The sequence below is a fragment of the Salvelinus alpinus genome, chromosome 29 (genome assembly GCF_045679555.1).
Source record: "Salvelinus alpinus chromosome 29, SLU_Salpinus.1, whole genome shotgun sequence".
Taxonomy (NCBI): Eukaryota; Metazoa; Chordata; class Actinopteri; order Salmoniformes; family Salmonidae; genus Salvelinus; species Salvelinus alpinus.
In genome coordinates, this window is record NC_092114.1 from 45034786 (window position 1) to 45055184 (window position 20399).

The window sequence follows — 20399 nt, forward strand, 5'->3', positions numbered from 1 at the left end:
CGTTCTTAAGTTTCGTTTTTGTGTCTATTACTTTCTGTTTTGTACACCAGCTTCAAACAGCTGAAAATACAATATTTTTTGTTAAGGAAAATATATTTCACAGCGGTTTAGACGGTACAATGATTCTCTACACTCTGCTTGCTTGTTTTGTCACAAACTGAAATTAGGAAAACTATTAGAATTTTAGCAAGAAGGATATGAGTGATTTTTGCATAGTGCACCTTTAATTAGTGTAGATCAGATATTCCCAAGTACACACAACGCAGTCAGGGGTACGCCAAATAAAAATATGATTCACATTTAAATATATATCTTTTTTTTCTTCACATTTTCAAACAGTACATTTATATTTCCAACGGGCTATACGTACATTTGGTAGCCTCGTTTCACTGCCAAAAATAAAATTCAACCATCTAGTATTCAGCGAAATAACAACACAATGTCAAATACAGGTAGCCTAGTCAAATAATTAGCATCCAATCACATTAACCGTTACTCTCTCACGGGAAACCTTCTCTCTTGCGCAGACAATTAGAAACGAAACATGACATTTAGAAACTAAACATGACAATTTGAAAAATAAGCCACAGCAGTTTTGTTTAGCAAAATAAAGACGACTTTTGAGTAGTAAGACATGTATAAAAGCAACAGATACCATTAATAAGAAGGGGCTAGAAGCGTCTTATATGGTGAGCTACAGAGTGGCTAGGACAGGCAATTCCCATACTATTGTGGAGGACTTATTCGCATACAAGCCAGTGAATTATATGCGTTACAGCTGGATGAGTCAGAAGTGGCGGGCCTGGCACAGCTCCTAGTATATGTCCGTTACGTTTATGGACGGTCAATTAAGGAAGACATCCTCTTCTGCAAACCACTGGAAACCAGGACAACATGAGAGGATATTTTTAAAGTACTGGACAGCTTTGTGACATCAAACAGACTTTGGTGGTCAAGTGGTATTGCTATCTGTACTGATGGCGCAAAAGCCATGACAGGGAGACATAGTGGAGTGGTATTGCGCGTGCAAGCAGTTGCTCCCGACGCCACTTGGGTACACTGCAGGATTCACGAGAGGCTCTTGCTGCCAAGGGAATGCCTGACAGCTTGAAAGACGTTTTGGACACTACAGTGAAAATGGTTAACTTTGTTAAAGCAAGGCCCCTGAACTCTCGTGTATTTTCTGCATTATGCAATGATATGGGCAGCGACCATGTAACACTTTACAACATACAGAAGTGCACTGGTTATCAAGGGGCAACGTATTGACACGTTTTTTAAAGTTGAGAGACGAGCTTAAAGTTCTTTACTGACCATAATTCTCACTTGTCTGACCGCTTGCATGATGACCAGTTTCTCACACGACTGGCCTATCTGGGTGATGTTTTTTCTCGCCTGAATAATCTGAATCTAGGATTACAGGGACTCCGCAACTATATTCAATGTGCAGGACAAAATTGAGGCCATGATTAAGAAGTTGGAGCTCTTTCCTGTCTGCATTAACAAGGACAACACACAGGTCTTTCCATCATTGTAGGATTTTTTTGTGTGCAAATGAACTCAAGCTTACAGACAATGTCAAATGTGATATAGCGAAGCACCTGAGTGAGCTGGGTGCGCAATTACGCAGGTTCTTTCCCAAAACAGACGACACAAACAACTGGATTCGTTATCCCTTTCATGCCCTGCCTCCAGTCCACTTAATCAGAAGCCACTGCCAGATTTCTGGATTGGGCTGTGCTCAGAGTATCCTGCCTTGGCAAATCGTGCTGATAAGACACAGAGACAACCTCGTACCTATGTGAGAGTGGATTCTCGGCCCTCGCTAGCATGAAAACTAAATATAGGCACAGACTTGTGTGTGGAAAATGATTTAAGACTGAGACTCTCTCCAATACAACCCAACATCCTTTCAAGCACACCCTTCTCATTAACCTGTGGTGAGTTATTCACAATTTCTTTTTCTCTTTTTTTCTTAAAAAAAATTTTTCTATCCCCTTTTCTCCCCAATTTTCGTGGTATCCAATCGCTAGTAATTACTATCTTGTCTCATCGCTACAACTCCCGTACGGGCTCGGGAGAGACGAAGGTCGAAAGCCATGCGTCCTCCGAAGCACAACCCAACCAAGCCGCACTGCTTCTTAACACAGCGCGCCTCCAACCCGGAAGCCAGCCGCACCAATGTGTCGGAGGAAACGCCGTGCACCTGGCCCCCTTGGTTAGCGCGCACTGCGCCCGGCCCCCCACAGGAGTCGCTGGAGCGCGATGAGACAAGGATATCCCTACCGGCCAAACCGACGCTAGGCCAATTGTGCATCGCCCCACGGACCTCCCGGTCGCGGCCGGCTGCGACAGAGCCTGGGCGCGAACGCAGAGACTCTGGTGGCGCAGCTAGCACTGCGATGCAGTGCCCTAGACCACTGCGCCACCCGGGAGGCCTTAGTTATTCACAATTTCTGATGAACAAATAACGTTTAATATGTAAGATGGCTAAATAAAGAGAAATTATGGATTATTATTATATTATTATTTGTACCCTGGTCCTGTAAGAGCTCTTTGTCACTTCCCATGAGCTGGGTTGTGACAAAAACACTCATTCTTATGTTTAACAAATGTATCTTATAGTATGTGTGTGGCAGGCTTACAATGATGTCAAAACAACAACATTTGAGAGTGCGCTGACCCTGGTGCTAGAGGGGGTACGCAGCTGGAGGTTGAATGTTTGAAGGGGTAGGGACTATAGAAAGTTTGGCTACCATTGGTGTAGATAAATTATACCCTATAATAGCCATTTACATTTTTGTGATGACCCAACCATTCCTAAAACATATCATCTGATCCAGAAATGAACAGGCCTAATTATATTTGGAGGTCCTTCCACAATGTTCTTATGGAGTGTTTACAGACATATTCAATCTCTCTCTATCCCAGTCTGTTGTCCCCACTTGCTTCAAGATGTACACCGTTGTCCCTGTACCCAAGAAAGTGAAGGTAACGGCACTAAATGACTATCGTCTCGCCCTGTAACACTCACTTCTGTCATCATGGAGTATTTTGAGAGGCTAGTTAAGGATCATATCACATCCACCTTACCCAACACCCTAGACCAGGGGTGTCAAACTCATTCCATTGAGGGCCTAGTGTCTGCAGGTTTTTGAGGGCCTAGTGTCTGCCTGTTCACCCCACTATCTATGAGGCAGAGACAGTACAGGTGCATCAACGCTGGGACAGAGAGACTGAAAAACAGCTTCTATCTCCAGGCCACCAGACTGTTAAATAGTCACCACTAGCTGGCCTCCGCCCAGTACCCTTCCTTGAATTTAGTCCCTGTTACTAGCTGGCCAACACCCGATACTCAACCCTTCACCTTCGAGACTGCTGCTGTATGTACAAAGTTATTGACCACTGGTTACTACAATATAATTTTACACACCGTTTTACCCACTTCATATGCATATACTGTATTCTAGTTAAGGCTCATCCTATATAATTACTGCTGTACACACCTTTTCTACTCATATACTGTCCATAATGTCTATACACATATACAGTACCTTCGGAAAGTATTCAGACCCCTTGACTTTTTCCACATTCTGTTACGTTACAGCCTTATTCTAAAATGGATTAAATAGTTTTCCCCCTCATCAAGGCACTAGTTATATACCGGACTCAGATTGCTCACTCTTATATTTGTTAATTATTTTCTTGAAATGTTTTTTATTTGCAAACATAAGCATTTCGCTACACCTGTGTTAACATAAGCAAAACATATTTGTATTTATTTAACCTTTATTTAACTAGGCAAGTCAGTTTAAGAACAAATTCTTATTTACAATGACGGCCTACCCCAGCCAAACCCGGATGACTTTGGGCCAATTGTGCGCCGCCCTATGGGACTCCCAATAACGGCCGGATGTGATTCAGCCTGGATTAGAACCAGGGACTGTAGCGACGCCTCTTGCACTGAGATCAAGTGCCCGAATGGCGCTGCGTATGCAACCAATAATATTTTATTTGAAACAATAAGAATATCAGAATTTCAGGCAATTTCTTGAGACAAGTGTATCATGAGACATTGCTTGAAATGAGTGGCCAACATGTTGTAGATTTACCTTTTAAACAGTCTCCACGATTTTTATTATAGTCTATCTATAGCCCGCTTAACAAAATCATTGATTCTGACTTCCGCCACTTCTCTATTGGAGGTAGGTCAGCCGCCAACCGAAAAACTTGCAAATCCATCATAGATAATTTATTGCCCTACTCCACAATGCCAAGACGATTTGCTCTGGCCAGCAACCTCTGCAGGGCAGCAAGTGCTTTTGCTTTTATGGGCGCTAGAGCACGAGCTCACATTGGGGGCCCCCATTTAGAGAAACCAGTGGATGTGACAACCCGTCCATAGTTTATGCATCTCTGGCAAGGAATGGACTTAAATGGACCATTAAGGGGTGCACTATATAGGAAATAGTGTACAATTTGGGATGAAGCCAATGTCTTAGGAGACTGATATCCTGCTGTCATGCATAATTACACTGTTGTTCAAATTCTCCTTTTAAAATGAATATATTGTTATCAATTTGCAACCTAATCTATAAATTGTTTGTTCATCCCAAAACAAATGCCATTCTTTTTTTACAATACTCTAAAAAAGCATTGTATAAAGGACGTTTTCATTTATAGAACATGGCTTACCTCAAAATAGTGCAATATGGCACAAAACTAACAAAAATAAGTGGTGGGCGCAAGCAAAATTGGTTCATTTAATCTCAGAAACAAAACGTACTAGAAACAAACGTACACCGTGAGACAATTTATTTAACTTCAGTATTACCACAACTTTTGATCCAGGTGCGAAACATTAATTTGGCTTTGTGTCTAAAATGTTAACAATAGTTTCATGTAAATAGTTACTGTCTCGTTTCAAACAAGAATGAAGGTTTCATTTCTCAAACAAGACAGACATGCTCGCCTCTGGCACACTGTGCTATAATGAACAGGGAAAATTACCATTCAAAACAGACGACATCATTTCGATGATAAACAATTTTTCAAAGTGTCAGCCACTAACCCTAACCCTTTGGATTGTGGAATACAAATCTAGTTGGATCCGGTTTATTGAAGTTCCCTTCAGAGGACTTTTCTTTCCCCTTCCATCTTCCAGCTGGGTAGTGCTAACTCAGTGAGCTCTTACTCCTAACTGTCCTCGTCGCACGGACGGAACATAGCCCTCCATCTAGGAGCCGACCCAGGGGTCTCGTCTTTGCGTCCGGGAGATGAAGGAGATCTTCCTGGCCATTTCAGAATGATAGATCCTCTTGCAGTTCTCGTAGTTCTCTCGCTGCCTGCGCCGACATGGCTTCTCATAGTAGCGCTTTCGTTTCACCGTTTCGATAATTCCATCCACAGACAGCACTCTTAAGGGTGTAAAATGAGAGAGCAGAGAGAAATGGGTTAGAAGCAGGCCTACACGTAAAATGTTGTGTTCTTTGACATGAGGACGTGTTAGCCATTATGCGTCTTATTAAAAGGCGTATAATATGTCTCTGAGTAGTAGGAAATATGAATCCATCTCAAATGTCTGTTTTTTTAGTCAGCATCATGCACGGATAACAAGACATAAGGGCGTTGTCATGGGACTTAACTAGTCTTAAAATACAATGTATCAGAACGTTAAAGCCGCGGGCTTTAGGTTAAAAAAAAATATCAAAATTTCTAATACGCAAGAGGGAATGGAGAGTCTTAGGGAAAGGTAGGCAACCAAGCAGGAAGGGAGGGAAAGCAGTAGAAAATAGCCCCTCCTCGACGGTAGCAATTTTGGGCGATACTGATTTGGTGATCGTGAACACAGTAGCAAGCTAAATCTTCAGTTCGCTAATTTGAGAACAGGATCTGGTACCGCTCAGTTTTGGACTGTTTCGTTCCAGAACCCATTTGCCATAATCTGGTACCTCGTGGCATGAAAAATTATTGGGACTGTTTGCAATGTAACATTTTTAATAAAAGCAATCAGAGTTAATTCAAGTTGCCTCCTCTAATTATCATGCCCGCAAAAAAAAACAATGTGAAAAAGTGCCTGTTATTCAACACTTTATTTGTGTTGTGCCGGCACGGGTTTGTTTAATCAACATTTTTACCTACAGACCAACGCGTGGCCGTGTCGCTCACAGAACTAGAATGAGATTCACATTATATGACATTGCTCCCTCTCTCTGCTCTGATAGACATGAGCCTGCAACTCTTCTCTCTCCAGTTATGCACTTCATTTATTTCCTTATAGCATAGCGGGGTGCTGGAGGTGCTGATGAATTGACCCCTGATGAATTGAAATACATTTAACAAAGTCATAGAACTACTGCTGTCTGTTCAGAAACAAATTCAACAGTTCAGACTACTACAGCAGGAGTAGGCCTATCATTTAGCCACAGAATCAATAGCTTTTTTTGTTTTGAATTGCCTAGCTGTGGATTGTGTGTAGCCCAATCACAAAGCATGCCTACAGTCGGGCAAATCTGTCAGTGAACGGCATCAAATCAAATGTAATTTGTAACACGCAGAGAATACAACAGATGTAGACCTTAGAGTGAAATGCTTACTTACAAGCCCTTAACCAACAATGCTTTAAGAAGTTAAGAAAAACAAGTGTTAAGTAAAAAATGTCAAATACAAGTAACAACTAATTAAACAGCAGCAGTAAAATAACAATAGCAAGGCTATATACAGGGGGTACCGGTACAGAGCCAATGTGCGGGGGCACCGGTTAGTCGAGATAAGAGGTAATATGTACCTGTAGGTAGAGTTAAAGTAACTATGCACAGATAATAAAAAGAGTAGCAGCAGTGTAAGTGGGGTCTGGGTAGCCCTTTGATTAGCTGTTCAGTAGTCTCATGGCTTAGGGGTAGAAGCTGTTAATAAGCCTCTTAGACCTAGACTTGGCACTCAGGTACCGCTTGCCGTGCGGTAGCAGAGAGAACAGTCTATGACTAGGGTGGCTGGAGTCTTTGACAATTTTTAGGGCCTTCCTCTAACACCGCCTGGTATAGAGGTCCTGGATGGCAGGAAGCTTGGCCCCAGGGATGTACTGGGCCGTACGCACTACCCTCTGTAGTGCCTTGCGGTCGGAGGCAGAGCAGTTGCCATACCAGGCAGTGATGCAACCAGTCAGGATGCTCCTGATGTTGCAGCTCTAGAACCTTTTGAGGATCTGAGGACCCATGCCAAATGTTTTCAGTCTCCTGAGGGGGAATAGGCACTGTCGTGTCCTTTTCACGACTGTCTTGGTGTGCTTGGACCATGTTAGTTGGTTGGTGATGTGGACGCCAAGGAACTTGAAGCGCTCAACCTGCTCCACTACAGCCCCGTCAATGAGAATGGGGGCATGCTTGGTACTCCTTTTCCTGTAGTCCACAATCATCTCCTTTGTCTTGATCCTGTTGAGGGAGAAGTTGTTGTCCTGGCATCACACGGCCAGGTCTCTGACCTCCTCCCTATAGGCTGTCTCATCGTTGTCGGTGATCAGGCCTGCCACTGTTGTGTCATGGGCAAACTTGATGATGTTGTTGGAGTCATGCCTGGCCATGCAGTCATGAGTGAACAGGGAGTACAGGAGGGGACTGAGCCGCACCCCTGAGGGGCCCCCGTGTTGAGGATCAGTGTGGCGGATGTGTTATTACCTACCCTTACCACCAGTTGCAGAAGGAGGTGTTTAGTCCCAGGGTCCTTAGCTTAGTGATGAACTTTGAGGGCACTATGGTGTTGAATGCTGAGCTGTAGTCAATGAATAGCATTCTCACATAGGTGTTCCTTTTGGGCTAGCGTAGAGGCAGTTCGGAGATTAAACGGAGGGCGGGGGGAGTCACATTCAGGTTTCACACAATCGCGGGGAAACACAGATTGGAAAGAAAATGGCTCCTGCTGAAAAGTCAAATATCTGTCAGTAGGCTAACAAATACACTACGTAAGCAAAAGTATGTGGACACCTGCTCGTCAAACATCTCATTACAAATTCATTAATATGGAGTTGATCCCCCCTTTTCTGCTAGAACAATCTCCACTCTTCTGGGTAGACTTTCCACTAGATGTTGGAACATTGCTGCAGGGACTTGCTTCCATTCAGCCACAAGCATTAGTGAGGTCAGGCACTGATGTTGGGTGATTTGGCCTGGCTTCGCAGTCAGCGTTCCAATTCATCCCAAAGGTATTCGATGGGGTTGAGGTCAGGGCTCTGTGCAGGTCAGTCAAGTTCTTCCACACCAATCTCGACAAACCATTTCTGTATGGACCTCGCTTTGCCTTGCTGAAACAGGAAGGGCCTTCCCCAAACTGTTGCCACAAAGTTGGAAGCACAGAATTGTCTAGAATGTCATTGCATGCTGCAGCGTTAAGATTTCCCTTCACTGGAACTAACGGGCCTAGCCCGAACCATGAAGAACATCCCCAGATCATTATTCCTCCTCCACCAAACTTTACAGTTGGCACTTTGTATTCGCGCAGGTAGCGGTCTCCTGGCATCTGCCAAACCCAGAATCAGCTGCCGGACTGCCAGATGGTGAAGCGTGATTCAGAGAACAGGTTTCCGCTGCTCCAGAGTCCAATGGGGGTGAGCTTTAAACCACTCTAGCCGATGCTTGGCATTGCGCACAGTGATCTTAGGCTTCTGTGCGGCTGCTTGGCCATGAAAACCAATTTCATGATGCTCCCGGCAAGCGGTTCTTGTGCTAACGTTGCTTCCAGAGGCCATTTGGGACTCCATAGTGAGTGTTGAAACCAAGGACAGATTATTTTTTATGCGCTACAAGCTTCAGCACACGGTGGTCCCTTTCTGTGAGCTTATGTGGCTTACCACTTCGCGGCTGAGCCATTGTTGCTCCTAGACGTTTCTGAGAACTGACTTGTTGGAAAGGTGTCATCCTATGATGGTGCCACTTTGAAATTGACTGAGCACTTCAGTACAGGCCATTCTAGTGCCAATGTTTGTCTATGGCTGTGTGCTCGATTTTATACACCTGTCATCAACGAGTGTTCCACTAATTTGAAGGGGTGTCCACATAACATACATTTGACAATGTATTGTATCAACTTCCAAATAGGCCTATTGAGTGAAGAGCATTGTTTTTACTAAGTAAAACGAGAGAGACAGGCTATTATCACGAGCGCATCGGCCATCGCCGGTGAGTGAGTTGCGCATCATTGGGCGAGTCAGTAAAACTGATCAACTTTTTTAGGACTATAATTTCATCCTCATATTGTACAATGTGTCTCCACATACCTAAATCCAATTGTATTGGTCTCGTACACATATTTAGCAGATGTTATTGCGGGTGTGGCGAAATGTTTGTGGTCCTAATTCCAACAGTGCAGTAATATCTAACAATTCACAACAATACACACAAATCTAAAAGTAAAAGAATTGAATTAAGAAATATATAAATATTTCTGTAAAGACCTAGCCTATTGTCTACCTATCTTACATTAAATATTATTGCATTCCGTTGAGCGCAGGTGAAAACCAATTTATATTACGTTCATACACTGTTCTAGGCGATACAATCAATTACCTTTACTGCTGTTGGATCCGCGGACCTGTGCGTGGCAGTAATTTGTGATTTTATTGGAGGTGCAGAAGGCGATTTTCACTTTCACCAGATGCATTTTTTCGGTTGCATGAAACTTTTTATTTAGAGCTTTTTGGTATTTAACGTTACATACCGGGCGTAATAATAGAGTTTCGCTGAGCAACTATCGTCCGTCCTTTGGTAAGTAGCCTACCGAATGGATTTTGACATTTAAGCGTGAAAAACTGGCGAACGGCAAGTTGAATGTCTGCTTCCTGGGTTTAAATCGCCAAATTCAACGTTTACCGTATGGATTCTGTCTACACCGGAAGTCATGTCGGAATGACATTGATCAAGTTAGCTATGTTCGAACGACGATGTTCAAATAACAAGCTGACTTACAATAGCTAACGTTAGCTATCTCAGTAACTTAAAAATACATGTGGAAATACGATACCTATTTAGAGCCTTGTAAGCTGCATCGATATTGCCCTCATTGACCATCACCGTCCGAGCAACAAAACGAAGGTGGTTCGCCATGTTGTGACTAATGCAGTCGTCCGGGTGGAAGCAAAAGACTACAAAATCTTATGCTCCGCACTAATATGAAATTGGAATCAGAAAATCGCATTCAACAGTAGATGGCGCTACATCGACATCCTATCCTGTGCTTAAGCTTTACTTTTGTCGTGCACTCAATATAAATGCATTTGATTAGATTTGACAAACTAAAACGGCAGAGTCGATTTCCGCGCTTATAAACCCAGGGTCGTTACACTATGTTTCATAATCATGTCAATAAATATTGAATTACTACCAACCAGGTAGCTCTGTTTTATAAAAGCTATATCAATATGTTGGTACTAGTCTTGTTTTTATTACATTACTTCAATGTTTCCACCAGTTACTAACATTTCTCAACACAAAATGGCCATATGGAGTGCATAATTAATGTAGCAATATTCATTACACTCAGCTCCGTTTTAAGTCCATCAGTTCAGGTCATCCAATAATTAAAATAAAATGCATGAATTCATGAAAATAATATTTGTTTAGCCTTTTTTTTCAATTCTTGAATTGAATGTCAATCATCACATCATCTGAATTGAAATGGAATTTGCCCTATGAAGACACAAAGACACATTCATACATTGGGAATGACCGTTACCCTCAATTGCTCCTCTGTGATTATGTCCTGTAAAATGAGAATGCATTCAGGGGAAACATGAACAATCAAGAGATTTGAAAGAATACCGGTCGTCATCACAACAGGGACTAGATGTCCTCACATTTTTTCAGAGGACCTTCTCCTCTCCTTTATCTAACTCAGTCCTTAGCTGGGCCTCTTAGCCTCATAGGCTATGTCCAAGTGGCACCCTATTATCTATATTGTGAACTCCTTTTTAAAGGTATTTGGTAAAAAAGTAGTGCACTATGGAGGGTATAGGGTTCAATTTCGGACTTTCCCATATTCTTCAGGGAAAGATGAAAGGCGGTGAGGTCAGCCAACAGTGAGTGCGGGACTGTCCATCTAATTCAAATGATGAAGTATGTTATTGAGCTTGGGGGGGGGGGGGGGAAACGTTAGAAACGTTTACCACTGGAATATTTTGCAAACATAGATAAATGTTTTGGGTTACATTTTTTGGGTTGGTAGAATACACAGTATTAGGTTTCCAGGGGTATTAGTTCTGATCCAGACTTGTTGAAATGTTCTTGGCAGGAGGAAGAGGAGAGGGAGGGGGGTTGTAAGAGGATGTGGAGGAGACGGAACCAGCGGGACAGAATTGGTTGGTAATTACCTCTTGACATTTGGAGAGAGAGAGAGAGGTGTACAAATACTTTAACTATTTGCACATCATTACAACACTGTTTAAAGACATAATATGACATTTGAAATGTCTTTATACTTTTGGAACTTTTGTGAGTGTAATGTTTTCTGTACATTTTATTTCACTTATGTTTATTATCTATTTCATTTGCTTTGGCAATGTAAACATATGTTTCCCATTCCAATAAAACCCTTTGAAATTGAATTGAGAGGGTTGTTTAATTTTACACCCTCACCCTGTCTCCTCTCTGTTGTTGGGGTCCATTTGACTTTGATCTCTATGCAACACTTTTAAAGGCTGACAAATAAATATGCAACACTTTTAAACACTTTTAAAGGCAGACAAATTGTATGGTCGCAAACTCATTTGCTCACTTTCCCCTAGATTTTCGAATTGCAATATGAAAAGGGAGTTGCTTGAATGTCATGATTTTGGAAGAGAAGTTTTTCACTAGAGTGCAACCAAAGGGATGGAGAGAGGTACAGTTGAAGTCGGAAGTTTACATACACTTAGGTTGGAGTCATTAAAACTCATTTTTCAACCACTCCACACATTTCTTGTAAACAAACTATAGTTTTGGCAAGTCGGTTAGGACATCTACTTCGTGCATGACACAAGTCATTTTTCCAACAATTGTTAACAGACAGATTATTTCACTTATAATTCACTGTATCACAATTCCAGTGGGTCAGAAGTTTACATACACTAAGTTGACTGTGCCTTTAAACAGCTTGGAAAATTCCAGAAAATGATGTCATGGCTTTAGAAGCTTCTGATAGGCTAATTAACATAATTTGAGTCAATTGGAGGTGCACCTGTGGATGTATTTCAAGGCCTACCTTCAAACCCAGTGCCTCTTTGCTTAACATCATGGGAAAATCAAAAGAAATCAGCCAAGACCTCAGAAAAAATAATTGTAGACCTACAAGTCTGGTTCATCCTTGGGAGCAATTTCCAAACGCCTGTAGGTACCACGTTCATCTGTACAAACAATAGTACGCAAGTATAAACACCATGGGACAAAGCAGCCGTCATACCGCTCAGGAAGAAGACGCGTTCTGTCTCCTAGAGATGTATGTACTTTGGTGTGAAAAGTGCAAATCAATCCCAGAACATCAGCAAAGGACCTTGTGAAGATGCTGGAGGAAACAGGTACAAAAGTATCTATATCCACAGTAAAACGAGTCCTATATGGACATAACCTGAAAGGCCGCTCAGCAAGGAAGAAGCTACTGCTCCAAAACCGGCATAAAAATAGCAAGACTACGGTTTGCAACTGCACATGGGGACAAAGATCATACGTTTTGGAGATATGTCCTCTGGTCTGATGAAACAAAAATAGAACTGTTTGGCCATAATGACCATCGTTATGTTTGGAGGAAAAAGGGGTATGCTTGCAAGCCGAAGAACCCCATCCCAACCGCGAAGCACGGGGGTGGCAGCATCATGTTGTGGGTGTGCTTTGCGTCAGGAGGGACTAGTGCACTTCACAAAATAGATGGCATCATGAGCCATGAAAATTATGTGGATATATTCAAGCAACATCTCAAGACATCAGTCAGGAAGTTTAATGCTTGGTTGAAAATGGGTCTTCCAAATGGACAATGACCCCAAGCATACTTCCAAAGTTGTGGCAAACCGGCTTAAGGACAACAAAGTCAAGGTATTTGTCAGGACCCGGTGCGAGAAACAGTCACTAAATCGGCAGAACCCAGAAGATGAGGCAGACACAGCAGTACTAGAGATGGTGGTTTAATAAAAAATAGATAACTTCCAAAATACAAAGAAAATCCACAAAGTGGTAAAAACAGCAAGGGAAAAAACAAACCTAAAAGACTAATCCAAAATACAAAAGAACAAAACCAGAGAACCTCTGGAAAATCCAACAAGAGAAAAATATATGTTCACAACAAGGCTGGGGCTGGGTGCTAACATACAAACACTGAGCAAGGAACTAAGGAACACACAGGGATTAAATACTAACAAGGGAACGACATACAGGTGCAAACAATAATAGAGCAAGGGAAAAACAAAAGGTACAAAAAAGGTGCAATGGGGACATCTAGTGACAAAAAAACAGAACAGTCCTGGCCAAAACCTGACAGTATTGGAGTGGCTATCACAAAGCCCTGACCGCAATCCCATAGAAAATGTGTGGGCAGAACTGAAAAAGCGTGTGTGAGCAAGGAGACCTACAAATCTGACTCAGCTGCACCAGTTCCGTCAGGTGGAATGGGCCAAAATTCACCCAACGTATTGTGGGAAGCTTGTGGAAGACTACCCGAAATGTTTGACCCAAGTTAAACAATTGAAAGGCAATGCTACCAAGTAGTAATTGAGCGTATGTAAACTTCTGACCCACTGGGAATGTGATGAAAGAAAAAAAGCTGAAATAAATCATTCTCTCTACTATTATTCTGACATTTCACATTCTTAAAATAAAGTGGTGATCCTAACTGAACCAAGACAGAGAATCTTTACTAGGATTAAATGTCAGGAATTGTGAAAAACTGAATCTAAATGTACTTGGCTAAAGTGTATGTAAACTTCCAACTTCAACTGTATAAGGAGGAGATAGTGGTCTTTCTTCAGTTACTTATAAAAGAGGTCTGTTGTTTTGTAAACACATAAACATGTAAAGACATGAAACTGTGTTCTGTTCCAGAGAGTTCTAGAACATATCATCTCATTGAGAAACATTTCAAAATTTCTATGTTTCAAACAAGAGCAATTTATGTGCTTTAATGTAGCCTATTCTTGAATCAGTTGGTGAACGTAATTAGGCGTGATTACAAATATATATTAATATTTATGTAATTGTATTTATATTTAAATAAGTAAAAGGGAGTGAAGGACTTGTACCCCATATTATGTTTTGATTGATTTATTGATATATTGTCAATATGGAATATGCAATTTTCTAATGTGCTCATTGAGAAGAGCCAGCCCATGATAGGAAATATCCTCATATAGATGATTGCCATGGGTCATTGATCGGCATCCCCTCACTGCCCTCTGCACTTCCTTCTCTCCTCTTTCTATAGGAGCTAACCCAACCTATCTGATTTCACATTCCAAAATCATAATCTTCTTTAGGATGGGATCCTCTTTAACAAACTTGACGTTTTCAATAGGACCGACGATACCCCTTTCTTATCCCTTTTCTTCTTCTTCCTTTCTTATCCCTTTTCCCAAATTCTTGTTTTGAATTCCACAACCTGATTTACCGCACTGGCGCCATTCAACTTCAAAGTGCAAGCATACTTTCTTAATTAGGGGTCCCGTTCTTGCAGTTTGTTTGGCAATAAAATCCCGCTCGATAGAACTGGCACTATATAAACGTTTCCATTGTAACCTAATGAAAATGTATCTAGCCTAGTTTACAAAACGCAATATTATGTACTGTAATAGTCATAGATATATCTAGGGTCTAGATATCTCAGTCGGCTATTTTCCGTGAATATACAGCAACAATTATTGATTCTTCCACTAATGCTCGAGAAGAGGAACAGGCACCTGGACGCTCCGTGCGCTTTGGTTCCATGATGGATTATTGCTGTTCATTACCACCCAGGGCGCGCTCGGTACACTTCGACCAAGCAAGACATAAGACAAAGAAGGGAGTTCGCGGAACAGATTGAACCAACCTCTGAAGGAGGGGGAGGGGGATAGAGTAAACAGAGAGAACCAGGTAACGGTACCCAACCTGAGAGACGAAATGCAAAGGAAAACCAGAGTAGCTGCAAACAGTTTATTTTCACAGGGTCAGCAGAGAACTGAATAGTAACGTTATCTATTTTTTTCTGTAAGTATCGACTACTATAGCAAACAATTACATCTGAAATGGACCGTAAAATTGCAGACTTCTCTGGGACGTGGAAAATGAAGACTTCTGAAAACTTTGAAGAGCTCCTGAAAGCATTGGGTGAGTATTTTCATACTGTTATGAACATGGACGTAGCCTTTTGGTTATTATAACTAACATTCGAATGTCTTAATGCACTCTATATATAAATATGTTTGTAGTAGACATGTCTGTAAATGTATCGACTCTTTGATATAGTCTCAGATTATCATAAATTCTACAAATCACTGTTGCACTTATTTATGCAATTGCCATTCTTCTTTTTTTCAATCTATGGAGCCCTAGCCTTTGTCAGGGATATGTCAAGCATCCCACTCTGGGCTATGGGTGAAATGTTAAACCAGCTTGGTCTGTGGCCGCACACACCACTCAAGTGTTTCTTCTCCCCTGTGCATTGGTTTTATGGGTAATTATGAGCTAGCCATATTATTTATAATAATTATCTTGCTTGATTTATTGTTTTAAAAGTCTTTGGTTATCCTTTTTGAGGCACCCGTCCACATTCACACCCAGTCACCTACACACACACACACACACACCTACACACACACACCTACACCTACACACACACACACACACACACACACACACACACACACACACACACACACACACACACACACACACACACACACACACACACACACACACAGAAAGGTCAGAGGAGGGCCAGTCAGCGGCATCCATTAAAATGTAAAGGCAAATAACCCGTGGAGGAATGTTATATTTTACCTAGTTATAAACCAAGTCCTCATGAGATAGTAATTAAAGCCCGTGTAAACGGGACTATACCCTGAAATGGGCCCCCTGAAGTGGGCCCCCTCAGTCAGCCGGTACTGAGACTGACATTCCCCCAGTACCCTGGGACTCCTCAACTAACTCGCTCCGGCGGTTTCTCTGTGGGCAACAGCAATTATATCCCTCCGAAGAGCAATTTCGCTCCAGGCAAAAATAAACTTTCCAATGAGAAGGTTTGTCAGATTTTTGTTTAGGGATAAGAATGTTAATTTGAATAGGCGAGAGGAATGAAATTCAGTCTGATATTTCATTCATTTAGTTGAGTAACATCCTGTTAATTGTATGAAAGTCTATGCTAATCATCCCTTAAAGTTGAATGAATGAGAGCTCTGTCTGAGATCAAACCCTGATGTCGTTCCCACTACCCATAAAATAACGGTTATGAATGATGGCTGTGATATGGCTTTTCATCACAACAGATGCATCCCAAACAGCACTATATTCCCTATATAATGTACTACTTTTCAAAAGCCCCGTAGGGCCCTGTTCAAAACTAGTGCACTATGTAGTGAATAGGGTGCCATTTAGGACGTAAACAATGTCTCCATTCTCCATCTACTCCTGTGATACCTTATTGGTCCCCTATGACCAGGTGTGAACGTGTTTGTCAGGAAGATAGCCGTGGCTGCAGCCTCCAGGCCTGCAGTAGAGATCACCCAGCAGGGAGAGAGCCTCTCCATCCAGACCTCCACCAGCGTACGCACCACCCATGTCTCCTTCACCGTGGGACAGTCCTTCAATGAGACCACAGTGGACGGACGCCTCTGCACGGTAATACTCCATGTCCACACTCTTCATCATCGTCATCTCTAAATATGTTGCATGAAATATTTTTGTTACCATATGTGCATATTTTGCCAGGACTCAGTGTATGAAATCAGGGGTCTGTATAAGCATGTGGAAATAATCTGTGTGTAACTTGATAGTTGTTCTTGGTGATGGTTTACTATTCTTACTTTTTATATGGTTTGTAGAGGGCAGCAAACATAACGTCGTACAGACTTGAGGAAGCAGTAACATGCTGCAACAGTACTGAGTACCAAATGAGAAGCCTCAGGGTCACACACAGATCTACTGTGTCTTTCTATCTAACCACTTCACTACAGCATGCAGTGTCATTTATCTATTCAATCCTTGCCTGGCCTTCCTCCTATGATCTCCAGAGTACCCCTCGCTGGGAGACAGATAGCAAGATCAGCTGTGAGCAGATTTTGCAGAAAGGGGAGGGCCCTAAGACTGCCTGGACCCGTGAAGTGACCAATGATGGTGAACTGATTTTGGTAAAGAGTCCATTTTTATTGCCAACAAATGGTAATCTTATTCCTGTATTTACATGTTAGGCTTTAACTGTATTTGAGGGCAAATATATATGTTTGATTTATCAGAGTTTTGTATTAATTTAGTTGTAATTTTCTTTCAGATAATGAGCGCCGGGGATGTCCTGTGCACCAGAGTGTATCAACGAGAATGAAAACTTTCAAGACTGTCAAACTTTTCACTTTGTGCCTCTTTTTTCACATTTCTTAATTTCTACCTGGTCCGTTCGCTTATTTAATCTTCCAGTCATTCAGATTGTGGTTAACAAGACGTCAGTGGTGTGCTTTTTGTCAGACAGAGTTTGACTGTTGTGAAAGCCTTGTGCCAGTTTATTTTGATGTTTTGTCAGTTTTATGTTCTCGTATTAGCTTGTAATGATATCATTCTTCCTACACAACTAAAGCTGTATTTATTCTCAGCATACCACATGAAAACCCATCCATATTTTTGTTAAATTTTTTTACCAAAGCAACTGTAAACCATCCTCAAAATGTTGTTAAAAACAATTACAAATTGCTAATGTGTTTCCAAAACCTGATTTTATTAGCTTTCTGATTCAAACCAAGACCTTGTCTATCACCGCTGTTCTGACTTTCTCTCTCCATACCACCTCCTTTCAACTTCTCCTATCCCCTGCCTAAGATCTTTGTATGCATTCCTCATTTGTTTTCCATCCCTCCCTGCCACTTGGCCTCTTTGGCAAGTTGCCTAGCGCTTAATTGCGTTGGGCTAGTAACCAAAAGGTTGCTGGTTCGAATCCCTGAGCCAGCAATGTGGAAAAATCGGCCATTCTGCCCTTGAGCAAGGCAGTTAACCCCCAACGACAACTGCTGCCTTTCTCTCTTACACACCCTTTTCTCTATGTGCTCTCATCCCTCACCATTTTGTTCATTTAGAGTTTTTAAACTCCAAGAGAGAATCCATGTTTTATGAACAACACTGTGTCTGAGAGACATTTGGCAAGAACAAGGGGGAAAACCAGGAGTGGTAGGGAAAGAATGAGAGAGTGAGGGACCATAACAAAATAATTTCATATTGAGAACGGTGCTATTCCCTCCACTCTCCTTCCCAGCTGTACCTACTTACAGTCTGAGCTCAATAAAAGGTTCCCTGCCCCTTCTTCCCTGGACTCGGCCCGCACCCAGTTACAAAGGGTAAAATTACTGCCTCTGATTTGTGTGAAGACGCTTGTAGCTGCACTCCGACTCTCCCACACACCTCTGAACTGGACAGCCGAAACAAAATACAGTCACACTTACATTAACACATACTTGGGAGTATGTGTTCTTCAAAAATAATGGATTGAAGAATGGATTGAACAGTGCAGGGTCTCTCGTGCACTTCCTGAGGAGAGAGAATGCTTACTCTGTCCATAGGCAGTGATGTTTTTTCCAGATTTGCAGACAGTGTGCCATGGGTCCCAAATGGCATCCTATTGCCTATATAGGGCTCTGGTCATAAGTAGTGCACTATGTAGGGAATAGAGTCCCATTTTGAATGCAGCCAAGCCCTCTGATGTCCTCCTCAGATTTACTCACTGTGCTGAGCCAGCATCAGGCTTCCTGGACTTCATTTCTCCAAACGGTGTGTTCTCTCAATAAACTCACTGGGTAAGTGAGTGAGTGAATGAATGAATGAAGTGAGAGTGGGTTATGTAACCTGAGGTGCATAGCTAGCTCCTGTTTCAAACAGACAGTTCAGCCAAAAGTTTTTATGCATTCATGCAAACTTAATTAATCTATACTGTAACTGACATGCCTATATGTATTTTTTTTTAAACGGTCCTTCCGCTCTGGTTTGAAAATTAGTTTGCTTAGTTTGGCCGGGTGGCCAACTCTGGGAAGAGTCTTGGTGGTTCCAAACTTTTTCCATTTAAGAATGATAGAGGCCACTGTGTTCTTGGGGACATTCAATGCTGCCAACATTTTTTTTATACCCTTCCCCAGATCTGTGTTGAGACACAATCTTGTCTCGGAGCTCTACGGACAATTCCTTCGACCTCATGGCTTGGTTTTCGCCCTGTCAACTGTGGGACCTTATATAGACAGGTGTGTGCCATTCCAAATCATGTCCAATCAATTGACTTTACCACAGGTGGACTCCAATCATGTTGTAGAAACAGCTCAAGGATGATCAATCAAAACAGGATGCAACTGAGCTCAATTTCGAGTCTCATAGCAAAGGGTCTTAATACTTATGTTAATAAGGTATTTCAGTGTTTTATTTTTAATACATTTGCAAAAATTTCTAAAAACCTGTTTTCGCTTTGTCATTATGGAGTATTGTGTGTAGAAAAATGGGGAACTATTTTTATTTAATCAATTTTAGAATAAGGCTGTAACATAGCAAAATGTGGGAAAAGTCAAGGTGTCTGAATACTTTCCGAATGCACTGTATATGTGATTAGAGGCGTCATGCCTATAGGGGGCACAGGGGCACGTGCCCCGCCAGATTTGTCCTGTTATTGTTTCTCTGTAATAATACTAGCCACCTAGCAATTTTATGAAGTTGGCTTTAGCTAGTCCAGATTGGTTCCCAATCTCCCAACCTCATAACTACACCGAACAAAAATATAAACGCAACATGCAACAATTTCAAAGATTTTACTGAGTTAAAGTTTATTTAAGGAAATCAGTCAATTGAAATAAATTCATTAGGCCCTAGGGGCATGGATCAGAAAACCAGTCAGAAGCTGGTGTGACCACCATTTGCCTCATTCAGCGCGACACATCTCCTTTGCATAGAGTTGATCAGGCTGTTGATTGTGGCCTGGGGAATATTGTCCCACTCCTCTTCAATGGCTGTGCAAAGTTGCTGGATATTTTATTTTATTTATCCTTTATTTAACTAGGCAAGTCAGTTAAGAACATATTCTTATTTACAATGATGGCCTACCAAAAGGCAAAAGACCTCCTGCGGGGACGGGGGCTGGGATTAAAATTGTTTTATTTTTAAATAACCTATAAATATAGGACAAAACACACATCACAACAAGAGAGACAACACAACACTACATAAAGAGATACCTAAGAC

General features: G+C 41.8%; 2 protein-coding genes across 4 annotated transcripts; one reads left to right on the forward strand and one right to left on the reverse strand.

The window, feature by feature from the left end:
• Nucleotides 1–4800: 4800 nt before the first annotated feature.
• Nucleotides 4801–10161, reverse strand: mrps21 (mitochondrial ribosomal protein S21). Its single transcript, XM_071374731.1, has 2 exons — nt 10012–10161; nt 4801–5417 (listed from the first exon to the last, which is right to left on the reverse strand). The coding sequence occupies exons 1-2, from the start codon at nt 10092–10094 to the stop codon at nt 5237–5239; spliced, it is 264 nt and encodes an 87-aa protein (XP_071230832.1). The 5' UTR covers nt 10095–10161; the 3' UTR covers nt 4801–5236.
• Nucleotides 10162–14729: 4568 nt separating this feature from the next.
• Nucleotides 14730–17886, forward strand: LOC139558816 (cellular retinoic acid-binding protein 2-like). 3 transcript variants are annotated; one of them, XM_071374283.1, is made up of 5 exons: nt 14730–15311; nt 15531–15657; nt 16661–16820; nt 17213–17329; nt 17470–17886. In XM_071374283.1, the coding sequence occupies exons 1-5, from the start codon at nt 15230–15232 to the stop codon at nt 17518–17520; spliced, it is 537 nt and encodes a 178-aa protein (XP_071230384.1). In that variant the 5' UTR covers nt 14730–15229; the 3' UTR covers nt 17521–17886. The 3 variants fall into 3 exon arrangements, with proteins under 3 accessions (XP_071230384.1, XP_071230385.1, XP_071230386.1); XM_071374285.1 differs by having other exon boundaries at nt 15223–15311; nt 16642–16820; XM_071374284.1 differs by lacking the exon at nt 15531–15657 and having other exon boundaries at nt 14760–15311; nt 16642–16820.
• The last annotated feature ends 2513 nt before the right edge of the window (nt 17887–20399 follow it).

What these genes read in the sequence shown, in the direction of transcription:
- mrps21 (XM_071374731.1), bottom strand. Translation starts at nt 10,094, where the DNA reads ATGGCGAACCACCTTCGTTTTGTTGCTCGGACGGTGATGGTCAATGAG. An exon ending in GCTTACAAGGCTCTAAATAG is followed by an intron (nt 5,418 to 10,011) that starts GTATCGTATTTC and finishes TACACCCTTAAG; the next exon opens with AGTGCTGTCTGTGGATGGAA.
- LOC139558816 (XM_071374283.1), top strand. Translation starts at nt 15,230, where the DNA reads ATGGACCGTAAAATTGCAGACTTCTCTGGGACGTGGAAAATGAAGACT. An exon ending in AGAGCTCCTGAAAGCATTGG is followed by an intron (nt 15,312 to 15,530) that starts GTGAGTATTTTC and finishes CAATCTATGGAG; the next exon opens with CCCTAGCCTTTGTCAGGGAT. An exon ending in CCTGTGCATTGGTTTTATGG is followed by an intron (nt 15,658 to 16,660) that starts GTAATTATGAGC and finishes CGTGTTTGTCAG; the next exon opens with GAAGATAGCCGTGGCTGCAG.